General features: G+C 50.7%; 1 protein-coding gene across 9 annotated transcripts in view; it reads left to right on the top strand.

Annotated features, from left to right (window-relative positions):
• Katnip (katanin interacting protein) overlaps positions 1-15,024 on the top strand; it is a 174,088-nt gene that overhangs the window by 137,008 nt on the left and 22,056 nt on the right. For all 9 annotated transcript variants that reach the window (XM_052763268.1, XM_052763269.1, XM_052763270.1 and 6 more), the window contains 3 exons: positions 3,303-4,179; positions 11,081-11,785; positions 12,715-12,923. In XM_052763268.1, the coding sequence (XP_052619228.1) occupies positions 3,303-4,179; positions 11,081-11,785; positions 12,715-12,923 (1,791 nt within the window). The remainder of the gene's footprint in view (positions 1-3,302; positions 4,180-11,080; positions 11,786-12,714; positions 12,924-15,024) is intronic.

Raw genomic sequence — 15,024 nt, 5'->3', positions numbered from 1 at the left:
ACAAAACAAAAACCTTCCCCTAACCCTCCAGAAATGCTGATGAGAGAGACCGTTTCAGAGACTGAGGAACTCAAGAGCATCAGGGTATAGAGGGGAATGGGTGGAGTGTTCTTTAGAGCCTGGTGTTAGGGAGTCTCTGAAGGCAAGAAGGAAGTGTGCTGTGGCATCAAGGAGCAGGATATGGAGGCCAGCAAACCGGGACCTGGGACTATATGGGTAGAAAGAAATGATCTATGGCATCAAGGAGCAGTATACGGAGGCCGGCAAACCGGGACCTGGGACTATTAACGTTTAGTTGGGATTGACAGCATGGAGTCACTGGGTAGTTTAGGCAGGAGGCTGCTGAGCTCTGACTGAAGTTGTTTTTAAGTGAGTCTGGCTGCTGTGTGGGAAATGAAGTGTGTGTGCAGGGTGACAGTGCAGAGTAGGAGCAGAGAGACCAATTAGTTGATCTGGTGTCTCTGGAGAGATGGCAGTGGTCTACACTGGGGCAGCAGTGTCTGTGGAAGATGAAGTCAGATTGGAGAGGAAAGAAGGAAGGCACTCCTGACAGGTTGGATGTGGTGGGGCCGGGGACAGGGTCATCAGAGGGACTGCCTAGGATTTGGGAAGCTGACTGAGCAGGGGAGAGGTTCAGCTTGGGGGACATGATGGAGAACTCTGTTGGGAACTGTGACTCCAGCACCTAGAAGCCAGGGCAGACAGAACCCATGTTCAAGGCTAGCCTAGGCTACATGCCTATGTGTTTTGTTTGTCTGTTATTGGTTTTCTTTTTTAAGTATTTGATGGATCTGAGGCACATAAAGGTTAAGATTCCCAAGAGGAGAGGGGTGGGAGAGGCATCCATCCCTTAGGGGCCAATGGAGAGGTCAGGACTAGAGAGTCAGGAAATGGGCATCCTCGAACCAGAGAGACATTGAGAGCCTTGGGCCATAGTGAGTACAAGACACTCAGAAAGCTAGCCTTGGACCTAGGGCATCCTAGTCACTGAGGCCCAGCTGAGCTGGTGGGGATTGCAGGAGTGGAGATAAGCCAAGGAGGCTGGGCAGAGGAGTAGCCAGCTAGGCAGAAGCCAAATAACACAGGCACATCATCACTGGAAGCCCAGCCACAGAGATCATGAAGGAGGAGGAGGAGCTGCCTATTCGTCCTGCTGAGCCAACCATGACAGGGGAGTGAGAGATCCCGCAACTTTGGATGTGGGCCAGCCCTGTAAACCACTGTCATAGCTGAGGGAAGGGCTCTGCTGTGATCACCCAGACAGCAGAGGTAAGCCATTGTTCTGGCTGTGGGTGCACAGTGGATTCTGCACTGAGTTGGGAGAGGAACCTGATGGAAATGACAGTGGCTGATTTCACTGTAGAGGTAATAGCAATGTGTGGGGCACCTCTGCAGATAGACTACTCAGCAATCAAAAGGAAGAAAGCCACAGGCTCATACTCCAGCTGCATCTCAGTCAGGCCAAGTGAGAGAAGCCAGATGCAAAGGGTTGCACGCTGTAAGCTCTATGTCAAAATTCTAGAAAATGTGAGTGTCAGTTTATAAAAAGGGGGCTGTTAAGGTGGCTCACAGGATGAAAACACTTGCTATCAAGCCTGCTGACTTGAGTTCTATTCCTAGATACACATAGTGGAAGGAGAGAACTGTCTCCCCCAAGTTGTCCTCTGACAACACACACGCGTGCGCGCGCGCGCGCGCGCGCACACACACAAATGTAAAAGTCTGTAGTGATGAGAGAAGGTGGGTGGTTGTCTGGGGAAAGAGAGGGATTTTAAAGTGTGAAGAGGAACTTGGGGTGATGATCACATCCTAAGTGTGGAGATTGTTTCAGGGAGATGTACATGTTAAGACTTACTGAGTAGTGTAAAGAAGTATTTACTGTTTGATGTATGCATTATATTCCTTGATAAAGTCTGGGAAGAGTTCTACCACAGAGAGGGGGGCTGTAACCAGTAGCTGGGGAGGGGTGATCTTATTTTAAGCATGAACAGATAAGCGTCAGATACATGCATGAAACAAGGCCATGTGTTTGGGTTATGAGGAGGCAGGGACCTTTCTTTGAAGGTCACTATATGTCATGCTGGCCTGCACTCTCCACTTCCTTGTGCTATGGAAACATCTAGAAAATTTGGTAGTAGGGGAAAGATTCCCTCGAAACTGCCATTATCAAGGCTGTGGCCTTGGTACCTGTTCCACATCCCCTGGGTCTTTCCGTGACTGCAGCTGCAGCTGCAGTGAGTAGATCCCTGGCATGCTGGCATTGCTGCACCTGAGCTGCTTGCTGGGCTGTCTGCTGAGCAAACATGCATGACTTGTGATGTGTGAGAGCATTGTTGCCCCAGGGGCCACCTTCAGCGAGCAGTGCACAAATGGACTACTTCTGTCTTTGGGGGAGGGGGCATTTCCAAGGTACATGCCATGGACTCATTGAAGAGTCCCAGCAGGATGGAACCCCAACTGCCCTCAGCAGTGAAGAGCTCAGGCACTCTGGTGGCTTCTTCCTACCCTGTGTTACTTTCCCCACTTCCTGTCTACAGCCAGTCCTTGTCGTGGGCTCTGCTTTCAAGATACTCAATATGAGACACTCCGGGAGTCCCAGGAGCATGCATTTAACATGCACAACAGGTCTCCTTGATGCAGAAGTCTCAGAAACCACACTTCATTTTTTAGTTTCCTGAAAATACACATTTATTTTGTGTGTGTGTGTTTTTCATTTTGGGGTTTTTTTGTTTTGTTTTTGTTTGTTTGTTTGTTTGTTTGTTTGTTTGTTTGTTTGTTTTTGAGACAGAATCTCCCTTTGTAGCACATGCTGGCCTCAAACTCACTATGTCCTGGGTCCCTGTAAGTGCTAGGATGACAGGCATACACCCCTACACCCAGCTGGAGCCAATCTTGAAAGAATGCTGCTACCGGCTGTGAAAAGCCGGGAAGGGTGTCGCAGGGGAGTGGTGGGGCATCTTTGCTCCTGTAGGAGGTGAACTCTTGTGGCAAGTGAACCAGCTTGAAGCAGCAAGAGACCAGGAAGCTGCGAGACCAATTAGTGGGCCATTACCAGTGTCCTGACAGGAGCGATGAAAGCCAAGACAGCAGTGAGGCTGCCTCTTTGAGAAAGTGCTTTGATTCCCAGAGTATGGACACTTTACGGAGAGAAGAAGGGGGAGTCCGTTTCACAGCTGCTGGCTCAGCTCTCGAGTGCTCACATTTCTAGCATTGCATTTCTGTTTGGGGGCATCTTCACTTCCACAGTTTGACACATCAGTCTGATGACACATGTTTCCCTTTGTTCCGTTTTGTGCATTCAGGATCTTGATATTGGTGCCAAGAACGTGAAACTCTATGTCAACAAAAGCCTCATCTTTGATGGCGTGTTAGACAAAGGAGGAGGCAAAGCCCCTTTTGATTGTACCATCCCTGTTGACCTTCAGAGTGAGAAGAATGAGAGCCCAGAGAAGGCCCTGAGTGCTGGCTGGGAAGAAAGCAAAGGTGCCCTCAGGATGGCTGGCATAAATGGGGTCGAGGAGCTTGGGCACAGCTGCTCACAGCCAGCTGAAGCCTCGGTGGATATGACAGTTTCCTCACAAGGAGATTTCCTTGATGAAAAGGTGAATTCTACTCATTGCCCGAAGGATAGTTTGTCCAAGTTACAGGAAGATGTCAGACTGTTGGCAGCCCCTGCCTCAATGGGTGATGGGCCTAGTGTTCCTTCTTCTTCCTCTCTTGGAAAATATCCTCCTCTGGAAGAGGAGCCCTCTTTGCTCCAACAGCTGGAAAATCTCAAAGGCAAGAGAATCCCTGAACCTGCTGGGAAAACCCCACACTGGTTACAGCCTTCTCTAGCAGAGGTGGGCAAGAAACAGGCAGGCAGGAAGCCCAAACCCCCGTGGCTCAGTCCGGAAAAGGATCTGGAACAGAAGAGTAGGCTTCCATTTGATGATGTCATTGGTGATGCTCTTGGAGAGGTGGAGGCCAGGGAAAAAGGCCCTCGACGTGAACAAGGGAGGACTAACAACTGGAGTGTCATCACTGAAGAGAGACCCCAGAGGGCATCCTCCAAAGCCTGTGGTAATGACTTAGACATCTTTAGCCAGCCTCCCAACAGGGACCGCCCTGCTAGTGGGAGGAGGGCCCTGAAGAAGGATGCCAGCAGTAGCCATGGTGATGACCAGCCAGCCAGCAAAGGTAAGCTTCGAGAAGCTTCAGTTGGCATGAAGCCATTTGTTTCCCTGGAGCCTGGTTTCCTTATCTATAAACCAAGGGGGCTTTTCTCAAGGAGGAGTCACAAATCCACTGTCTCAGCCAGAGGGTGGTACAAATGAGGGATAACTGGGCACTCTGCATGTTAAACTCCTAGATGTGATTGTCACTGGCACCAGGATCTATCTGTCCCTTGGCCCATTTTTGTTGCCATGCATGGTTTTTCCAACCTGGACTTCATTCTTCACCTTTGATAAAGACATTAGTCCCTAGTAACTTACCTGACTCTGTTAGAAGACAACCCCAGGATACTGCTGAACACAGCGGACACTAGCCTGGGTATAGAAAGAACTTCTGGACATTGTAGGGGTGGTGGCCAGAGGGTCCAAGGCCTTTGGAAGGAGGCAGCCACCCCTCCACAGTCTTGTTGCTGGCCTTCAGGAATGCATGGTTAGTATGCCAGTCTCCTTTTGTCAGTACAAACTAGAGTAGATAAAGCCTTGCTTTGTAGGGTTAACAACTGATGGTGATTATTTTGAAACCACTGTGTGTGTGTCAAGAAGAAATCACGAGGTTTCATGGCTCAAGCCTATAATCCCAGTACTCCAGAGGCTAAGGCAGGAGAGTTACAAGTCCAAGGCCTACCTAGGCAAAAGCGTGAGTTCAAGGCCAGCCTGGTCAACTCAGTGATACTTTGTCTCAAAACAAAGAGGTAGAAGGGCTGGACTGTAGCTCAGTGATGCAGGGCCCTTGGCTCATCCCCCAGGATTGAAAATAAAACAGAAGCCAGAGTTCAGGTTGAGACCATCATAGTCTTTGCTGTGGGTTATCTATAAGGACATTCTGAATGCGTAATGGGGTTCAGGGTGTGCTCTGCATGACCATCCTGAGTAAGGAGGGGACTGTGGGGGCATTCTGTATCCATCTGTCTAAGAGGGCACCAGAGTGACCGTCCCTGTGTTGTGGAGTACCTTATCGTGAAGTCGTCTGCATAAATCTGGCTGTTTGCCTCTCTCTGCTCGCTGAGCTTCATGTATTCATCTATGAGATAGGGTTGGCATGCCTCTGTTGGAGATGTGAGGAACTGACAGGACAGTGGCTTCAGTGAAGCAACAGAGCCTGGCACCTGGGGAGTGTTCAGTGAGCAATGAGTGAGACATCAGCTTGTGTCACATACCACCTCACAGACCTACTGAGCCTCAGTGTTAACTCCTTCCACCCTGTTCCCACAAAGCCTCTCCAGATCGTCCCTTTCCTCATCTGTGACAGATTTGAGCTGCACTACAGAGATTCTAGATGGTCACTTGAGATTTGTGGGCTGTGTTTGGCAAGTACCTGGCAGAGAAGCATGCCCAGCAGATGGTCTCTGCTCCTGTCCCCTTCCCCAGCCTGTCACCTGTTCTCTGATTCTGCCTCTTGTTGGTGTGGCCGCAGCAATCCCTGCTTGTCCTTGGTGAATCATCTCTGTTCACTGTGACAGTGTCTCCTTGTACCCTCATGTGTCACGTCAGACTCTGAGGGCTGACTTACCTAACCACTGACTGCCCTCTGCATCTTTGCTGATGCCCACCTCTCATTTAGACTCTGAGAATGAGTAAAGAGACCAGGAATCCTCAGAGGGGCATGGTGGGACTAAGCCTGGATCCTCTCCACTCAGGGCACTGAGGCAGGAGTATCACCAGCTCTGACTGGCCCCTGCTACACAGAAAGACCCTGCCTCAAGAAACACATTAAAATGGTCAGAGGTGTGGGGGGGGGGGGGGGCGGTAAACAAAGTACTTGAGGATCTGAGTTGGATCCCCAAAACCCACCTAATTCCAGCTCTGAGGAGGCAGAGACAGTAGGATCTCTTGCTAGCCAGCCAGTCTAGCCAAATAATGATATCCAGGCTAGTGAGAGACTTGTCTCAATGCAGGTGGACATCTCCTGAAGATGATGACCAAGGGTTGCCCTCCGGCCTCCACAGACATGTGGATCTATGTATACATGCACACACATGCACCCACAATTATACACATACACTGAAGGAAACAACACAGACAGAAAGAGAAGCCTTCTGAGTATGAAAGCCTGGCTCAAGTGACATGCTGTGGGGCAGGACAGTGGTGACAAGCAGCTGCAGGTCCTGGGTCCCTGTGTGCTTGCTCTTTGCCAAGGTCTGGTCCAACCTTAATGATTATGAACCCTCTTGACAGCCCCATCTTACAGATAAAGAAGTGAAGTTTAAGTAGCTTTCCCGGGTTTTCCTTTCCCACAGCCAGTGGGGCTAGTATAGAACTTGAACTATAGTGGGTCAGCCCTACCGTCTGTGCTTGGAGCCAGTACTCCTGGGGCTGATTAGCATAGCTGCCAGGGCTCACTGAATGGTCAGCCAGGCTCTAAGCAGATGAGGAGCTGCAGGAAGTTCTTGGTGACAGGCAACAGTCCAACTGTCCAACTTCAGAGGCCTCGATCTCACTTTAGTTTCTTGCCAGACATTTCCCTGCTTGGCTCAGTGACACATTAAGAATCGAGCCCTTGAGATTTAATGCTTGTTAGCTGGTTTTGCTAACGAGGAAAGTTGTCTAGAAATCGTGTTATTACTCATCACCCAATGCCAAAGCCCATGTCTGGGCCTCCAAGAAGCATGCTGGCTGAGTCCACCAGAATGCTAGTAGGGTGAGTAAGCTCACAGTGGCTTCAGAGCTCTACCCTTACCATGGTGACTCCACCACTGTGTCTTCAGTGTGGCTCAGCAGGGAGCCAGATTTTACTATACCGCCATCTGCATTCTGGAAGTGGGGTTCCTTGGCCACCGGTAGATGGGGTCTCATCAGCCTTTACTGTGAGCAGTGAAGAGGAGTAGGGAGAACTCAGGTACTCTGACACCAAAGGCTAATAGCATCCTATCCCTGTCCCCTTGACTCTCCTCACAAGTCCACCAGGCCTCTATTTCCTCACTAGTTTGTTCCCAAGCAGCCAAAGGCCTCTCAGACCTGAGTGACTGAGTGCTGGCTCCGGACCCTACAGCCAGTTCCAGAGTCCTAGGGGGCCTGATTGGTGGACTTGGGTCAGGTGTTCAGCCCTTGCCCAATCAGCAGTAGCTGAAGCAGGTTCACTGGAAGAAAGGCAGGTCTTGTATTTGCCCTGCCCATTCTTGTTTCTTGTGTTAGTAAACACTGATGCAGATGTGAGGGCAGTTTATAAATGCCTAGCTTCATAACTGACTCCACACAGGAGTCGTCTTTGGCATCTTGGATCCTGTCATGTCATCATCAGGGGTTCTTCTGGACTGCATAGACTGCAGATGGACGCCCTTGCTTTCAGCTGCCCACTTGGGTTTAGGATTGGGGCTGGGGACATGACTTAATGAGACAGTGTTTAATGTGTGCAAAGGCTGTGGGTTTCATCCTTAGAACCACAAAAAAAAAAAAAAGAAACTTCTTGTCTAGCAGATTTAGAATAGGATTGTCAGCAGTGACAGGCCAAGCCTCAGCTTAGTCCCAAGCAGTAGACAGAGCATGTTCCCAGCAGACAGACAGACAGACCAGGGAGACACATGGATGTCCAGCTGCCATCACACCCGAGAGGGCCAGGAGAAAGTCTACACCTCTCCTTTTAGAACCAAGTATGCAACTCAGAGTGGAGTCTGGAAGGAGGACTCAGAAGGAATGCCAAGTCCCTGCTCCCTGGCAGAGGCACACCAGCCAAGTTCCTGATGTGTGGAGCTTAGTGTCTCCTGGCGTGCTCGCGGGCCAACCCCGCCATTGCTTCAGTCAGAGGAATTCAGATCACAGAGCCCCAAGTGATGACAGCCCATGCTAGAGCTCCTTCTGCCACTTGTCACACCAGCCCCTGGAGGAGAGAATGTGGGACTTCTGGGCTCTTTATTGGAGGCAGATAGGAAGAAGGGGACAGGGCATGCACGGGAGAACCCACAGGTGACAGCCTCCAGGCTGATGGGGGGGTGGGGGATGGAAGCAAGAAGCTGATGTCAACAGGCTTCCTGTCCCAGCAAACACTTCTTAGGTATTTCTAGCAGCTCATGCTATCTGTGTGTGTGGTACTAGGGCACAGCAGGGAGCAAGGATGAGGTGGCAGGGGCCACTGGAAGGAAGTGACCATCTGGAGGAAGAGCTCTCCCAGCAGAGGGCACAGAAGGGCAAAGCCCCGCTGAAGAAGACTCCTGATGCATCCTTGGACAGACATCTGGTGGGTCAGAGCAGAATGGCAGTGTCGCCGAGGGAGGTGGAGGTTGTAGAACTAAGAAAAGCCACGTCATAGCCCCGTGGACAGTGAGCAGGGTCGTTTTTACTCTTGGTGTAAGAAATGATCATGGCAATGAGAGTGGTATGTGACAAACCGCTGTAGGCTCATGGCTTAGGGTGTTGAAGTGACCAGACCATGTAGAGACAGCATGAGGTGAGAGGAATACATAGGAAGTGTTTGCTACAACAGGAAGCCTGTTGACACCAGCTTCTTGCTTTCAGTCCCCCGTGTCAGTCTGGAGGCTGTCACCTGTGGGTTCTCCTGTGCCTGTCCTGTCCTCTTCTTCCTATCTGCCACCAGCAAGGAACCCAGTGGTCTGGTGACTGGAACTGAGGGACCCTTGCAGAAGTCGCTGTAAGGTTGGGCAGTGCCTGTGTGGGATCTGGGAGACCCACGGAGGCCGAGAGTGATGACTGGGTTAGGACAGGGCCAGATGGAACCAAAGATCAAGTCTCAGGTACTCCTGGATTTGAACAAGAGGATGGCACTACTGTGATAAGAAGCTGTGGGTAGGCTGGGTGTTGTGGGCATACCTGTGCTCCTGAAATTCTGGAGGCTGGGGCAGGAAGATCACAAGTTTGAGGCCAGCCTGAGCTATGTAGTGAGACCCCCATCTCAAAAAAAAAGGAAGAAAGGGAGAAAGAAAGATAGATAGAAGGAAAGGAGGAGAGAAAGGAGGAGGAAGGAAGGAAGGAAGGAAGGAAGGAAGGAAGGAAGGAAGGAAGGAAGGAAGGAAGGAAGGAAGGAAGGAAGAAAAGCTAGCTACCTCTCTGGGCCAGGGAGATAGAAAGCTGAAGTGGTATGTCTCCTAAACCACTGGGACAGGGACTGTCAAATGCAAGAGCTTTGTCTGGGATGTCATGCGTGAAGTAAAGACTGACAGAAGACTGAGAAGTCGCTGTCTCTTGTGGAAAGTCACGTCAGTGGGGAATTCTGAGAACCATAGGTGTCTTAGGCATCCAAAGTGCAAAAGCCACCAGGGGTCTGCTCTTGGGAACGGGTGGATGCAGGAACTCAGATAAGGCCATCAGGGTTTCTCTGTATCTTTTGGCTCCTGCTCCCAAGTTGGTAACATTTTTAGGCAGGTTCCCCACTGTGTAGTCAAATGGGCCCTCACAATTCTACCCTGTATCCCATCAGTCTGGCTCAGGCAGGGGAATGAGAGCTCCCTTAGCTTCAGTGTGCAAGGCCTACAAGTGGGATGGTCTCCAGAAAGCTGAGGCTTGTTCCCCAAAGAAGGAAGGCTGTGTTTGGGGTGGGGTTGAGAGGCTGCTATTACCAGGAAGCAGGGTGTCTGCACAGGAAAGGGGAGGACAGGGCATGATGGGGGTAAGCCACAGGATCTGGTACCCTCCCTTTTCTAGGCAGCAGAGATTTATGCATGTCTGCAGGCAGGGCGAGCAGCAGGAAGCACTGGAGGAAGCGGTGTTGGAAGATTCTAGAGAGAGGAGATAATTGATGGTACCAAGCCCCCAGAAAGCAGGCAGGAAGTGGAGTGCAGGCGCTGCCCAGTATGAAAGCAACATAGAATGGCAGTGCTGTGTGCCACTGTATTCAGAATGACACCTTTGGGCGGTAATTGGCTGTGCTTGGCTGCCAGGATGGGCCACTACAGTGTTCACACTGGGCTTGTAGATTCTGAGAGGTGGCTTCAGAGCATCCCTCGGAGGACTGCTTTGTGTCCTCATGCTCAGGACTCAGGCTTTGTCCCATTCGTGGGAGAAAACAACTGCCTTACCCTTTAATACACTTGGCAAAGGTGACTGCCTTGAACTTATGATCCTTCTACCTCCAGACAAGTGCTGGGCTATGCAGATGTAACATTTGTTCTTGAACATTCTTTCTGCTGTTAAATAATGCTTTGTAGTGCTGTCAGAGTCACATGACTGGGCCAGCCTCCATTGCAGCCCACACTGTGACCAGCTCAGACCCTGTGAGCCATGATGTGTCCCTGGCTAGGTGAGTTTCAAAGCGGGATAGCTTCTGGTAGTTTCTAACACTAAAATAGCCTTCCTGGGTCAGCTTCCTGTCATCATGGTACCTGAGACAGACAACTTTCAAGGAGAATGGGTTTATTGTGGCTCACAGTTGCAGAGACTCCAGGCCTGAACTATTTGGCCATGTTGCTTTGCGCCTGCAGTGAGGCAGCCCATGGTGGTGGCAGCATGTGGTGACGGAGCTGCTCACCTCGTGGTAGCTGGAAAGCAAAGAAAGGAAGAACAGGGACTAACGTCCCAGAGTCCCCTTCAGGTACATGGCCCCACCCCCTCCCAGTAGTGCCATGGTCCAGAGGACAAGCCTATGGCATACCCGCCTTCAAGATTAGAACACTCAAGGTTCTAATTGTAGCCCTTCTCCTGATTTGTAATAGTTGTACTCCTAGAAAGTTCAAAGCCTTTTAAAAATACTTCTTGTCTTTTTCTGAAATGAGAGGCTAGCCTCCAAGGCCAACACTGAAGACCATGTGGGACAGGAAGCCATGCTCCACCCAGACCACTCTGGAAGCCTTGACCCACAGATGTCACAAGGGCGGGCCTCTCAGGCCATGCCAGCCAAGGCAGCTAAGAGCCACTGCATGAGGCAGTTTCCAGGGTGTGGCACTAACAAGGTACTAGCCCCTCCTTGTTCTCTCTTTCAGAAGACACTCAGGCCACCGGGACACTGCCTTGGTTGCAGTGGTATGGTGAGAAGGAACACGCACTGCATGCATCATGGGACTCTCTCACTGCCTTTGACCGTGCCCACCGGGGCCGCATCTCTGCCCTGGAGCCACAGGGGGACATCCTAGATGAGTTCCTGAAGCAGCAGAGGAGCAGCCGGTATGAGGAACCCCCAGCCCCTTGCAGAAAGGAGGAGCCGGAGCCCTCCATAGAGACAGATGGTGACAGTGACTTTAAAATCCCAGTCCTCCCTTATGGACAGCACTTGGTCATTGACATCAAGTCTACATGGGGAGACAGACACTACGTTGGCCTTAATGGCATAGAGATATTCAGCTCTACAGGGGAGCCAGTACAGATCTCCAGCATTACAGCAGATCCCCCTGACATCAATATTTTACCAGCTTACGGGAAAGACCCACGTGTAGTTTCCAACCTCATCGATGGGGTGAACAGGACCCAGGATGACATGCATGTCTGGCTGGCCCCCTTCACACCAGGCATGACCCACTCCATCTCCATCGAGTTCACACACCCTTGCCAAGTTGCCCTGATTAGGATTTGGAATTACAATAAGTCTCGAATACACTCCTTCCGTGGTGTGAAGGACATCACCATGCTGTTGGATACGCAGTGCATCTTTGAAGGAGAAATTGCCAAAGCCTCAGGAACCCTGATGGGAGGTACAGTATATCTGTGGGGATATTCTAGAAGTCCTTGTTTGCTGCTCACTGAGATATGGAGGGGAAACCCATGAGCTAGCCCAGGATAGATAAAGTCCTCTTCACAGACATGGTGCACCCCTCACCTCCTCCAGCATGGGTAGGCCAGAGCTGGGCTCCTAACACTAAGTGTCTGTCTAGAGACCAGGATCCTAAACTGGAGAAGGGGCTTTTCTGCAAGTCCAAGTCATGAATTGTAGCATCTTTCTTGCCTTAAGTCAGAGGGGTAGGGTGTTTAGGGAGCCCGTGGGCCAGCCAGTCACTGGAGCCCAAATCCCATGGTTGGGAGCAGAATACCCATACCTTCTGGGGGGGGTGCTTTATAAAAGGGCCTGCAAGAAGCCAGGCAGTGTATAGCTGTAGTCCCAGCACTAGGGTTATGCATGGATGATAAAATCACCCTGAGACTACCCACTACCCCATACACACTGTTTGAAATCCCACTTTTCCAAAGGCTCCTGCCCGTGTGGGCTGTAGACTGAGTTCATGGGCAGTCTGGGTCTCTTAGCAAGGCTGTCTCAAGATTTAAAGCAAGCAGATTCTGTGGCTATAGGTCGGTCATAGATCTCTTATGTAGCATGTGCAAGTCCCTGGGGTCACATCCCCAGCAAGGCAGAAGTAGGCTAAATGGTCTAGGTTGGACACCTAGTGCCTCTCAACAGGGACTTGTTTGGTGACAGATGACAAGGATTCTCATTCCATGAGGTCCCAGCAGTAGATCATTGTGGCTCTCGGCTTGGTGAAATATGGGGACTGAGGTGTTGGCGCATACCAGGAACAGTCAGCTGCTTGTAGTCACAGAGTGTTGGGACACCAGAACATGTTCTGGATGGCAGACCACTGGGGCCTGGGGCCAGCTGAACCTTCTCTCTTCTTGGTGATATGCCCAGCCCCTGAGCACTTTGGAGACACTATCCTTTTCACCACGGATGAGGACATCCTGGAGGCCATATTCTGCTTGGATGAGACATTTGACATGGATGCTGAGAGCCTGTGTGGCTTTCAGCCTGAAGAGGCACTAAGGAGGCCTAGCACTGCGGACAGTGAAGGTCAGGACGAGCGGCCTTTCACACAGGCCGGCTTGAGTGCCCAGGACCAGGTAGGGTTGGAGTGGGGCTGGAGTACCCCTAAATGGATTCCCTTTGTTGTTCAGGGCAAGGTCTCAGCATGCAGCACAGTCTGGCCTTGAATCCATTGTCTTCCTGCCTCAGCAGGAAGTTATAGGACAGCTCCTAAGTGGACTGATGCTCCTAACTCAGAGCAGGAAGGGAGAGTAAACAGATATCCTTTCCCCTGCTGAGGCTGCTGCCTTGACAGTCCTCATTTTTCTATTTCATTTTCTATTCAGTATTTCATGTTTCATTCTCTAATTATCTAGTATTTTTTTAAACCAAAGTGAAGTAAGGATTCAAATTTTCATCGAAGCCAGGAAATACAGTCTGGATGTTGGGATCAGAGCTGTGTGTGTGTGTGTGTGTGTGTGTGTGTGTGTGTGTGTGTGTGTGTGTGTGTAATATAGAGGTTGGCAGCCCTGTGAGGAGATGGGTGTGCTTGAGGCAGCTTCTGATCACTCACCATTGTGAGTAGAATAGACATGCCTGCAGGAGGCAGCCTTGCAATTGAAACAATGGCCAAAGCTGAGCCTGTTCGTACAGGCCTGGAAGCCAGCCATTCACAGGTCCAAGGCAAGTCAGGTATAGAATGAATTCAAGACTGGCCTGTCCAAGTTAGAGAAACTCTGTCTGAAAAAGTGCAAAGAAGGTTGTAGATGTCATTGGTCAGAAAAGTACTTGCCTGGCATGCTTTAGGCCCAGGTTCTACCCCAGAACCTTATAAACATAAAACAGTGAGCATAACTATGGATGCCTGAGCACATGACCTAACCCAAGCTCACTAGTGATATAGGCTTTGCAAGCCCGGCCCCATGATGACCCTTAAGTAGGGACTGTTGTATTCCTGCTGAGGGCATGAATTAAGTGCCTTAACTGAGGGTATATCGTGAAGGTATCAAAGCCAGAATCTGAATGCGTAATGCTGGAAAAAAAAAAAAAAAAAAAAAAAACGGGCAAGAGTGAGCCCATGTCAGGGTCCACTGATGAAAATGGAGAGGTCCCAGGGTCTCAGGGGAGGGTCTTGTAATGTAGAGAAAGAGGTGTGAGAAGAAGATGGGACAAGCAGAAGCCCCAGGAGACAGGCTGGCCCACAGAAGTGTGTAAGGAAAGCAGTAGCTGGCATGCAGACTACCTCCCAGTGCCGTGGGGCCACAGCAGCAGGGCCAGGCAGGCATGGGTACGAGGGCAATGAGTGGGAGCCTGAGAAGGGCCTGCAACTCTGCCCGGACAGCTCATCACCCACTGCTTCCTGTCCTCTTTGCAAGAGAAGCCAGAAATCTGGGTTTTAAACTATCTCAATTCTAAAGAGGCAATTAATTGAAATGTCCCAAACCTTCCCTGGGCCACAAAGCATGGCATAGTCTGTCTTCGACCATGGGTCTCCATGGAGTTGATCCTAAAGTCCTTTATCTTCCAGTGGTTCCCAAATGTCAAGGCCCAGGGGGACCTGCTAATGGACCTGACCTGCAAGGCCAGAGGGGTCAAACATCTTGCTTCCTTTTGCCCTCCACCATTCCTATCTAAAGAACTGAAGGCTTCTTTGCCCAGGAGAATTAATATTAAATAAAAAGTAATTAATCTTATATGGAGACTTCAAGCAGAGTGCAGCAGCCCACCGTGACCTGTCAGTAGACAGTACTGTTCGTTCTGGTTGCCCATGGGCGTCAACTGGAAACTCTCACACTACAGGCTTTGAGCTCACCCCTTAGATGACAGTTCTAAACAGCCACGGTGAGGGCCCACTTGCTATGGTTTAAGGCTCCCTTTCTCCCCTTTTCCTCCCTCCCTTCTTTCAACCTCTTTTCTATCTCCCTTCCCCTCCGCTTTCTTGCTCCTCTCTCCCTGTCTCCCTTCCCTCCTCCACCATTCTTCTTCCTCTTCCTTTCCTTGCCCCTCTCTTCTCCCCCATCTCTGCCTCTTCCCTATTCCCCTCTCCTTTTCTCCTTCACTGTCCATCCTTCCCGCTCTCTTCCTCCATCTTTCCTCCTCCCTTCTTCCCCTCCATCCCTGATTCCTTGTCTCACTCCTTCCCCGAGTCCCTCCCTCTCTCCACCTTCCTCCTCCCCCACCCTCCATCCTTTTCTCCCT

Source organism: Peromyscus californicus, unplaced genomic scaffold (assembly GCF_007827085.1).
Source record: "Peromyscus californicus insignis strain IS unplaced genomic scaffold, ASM782708v3 Scaffold_4__1_contigs__length_199733344, whole genome shotgun sequence".
Lineage (NCBI taxonomy): Eukaryota > Metazoa > Chordata > Mammalia > Rodentia > Cricetidae > Peromyscus > Peromyscus californicus.
The sequence above is the reverse complement of the archived record's forward strand: the minus strand, read 5'-3'. Positions and strand labels throughout refer to the sequence as shown.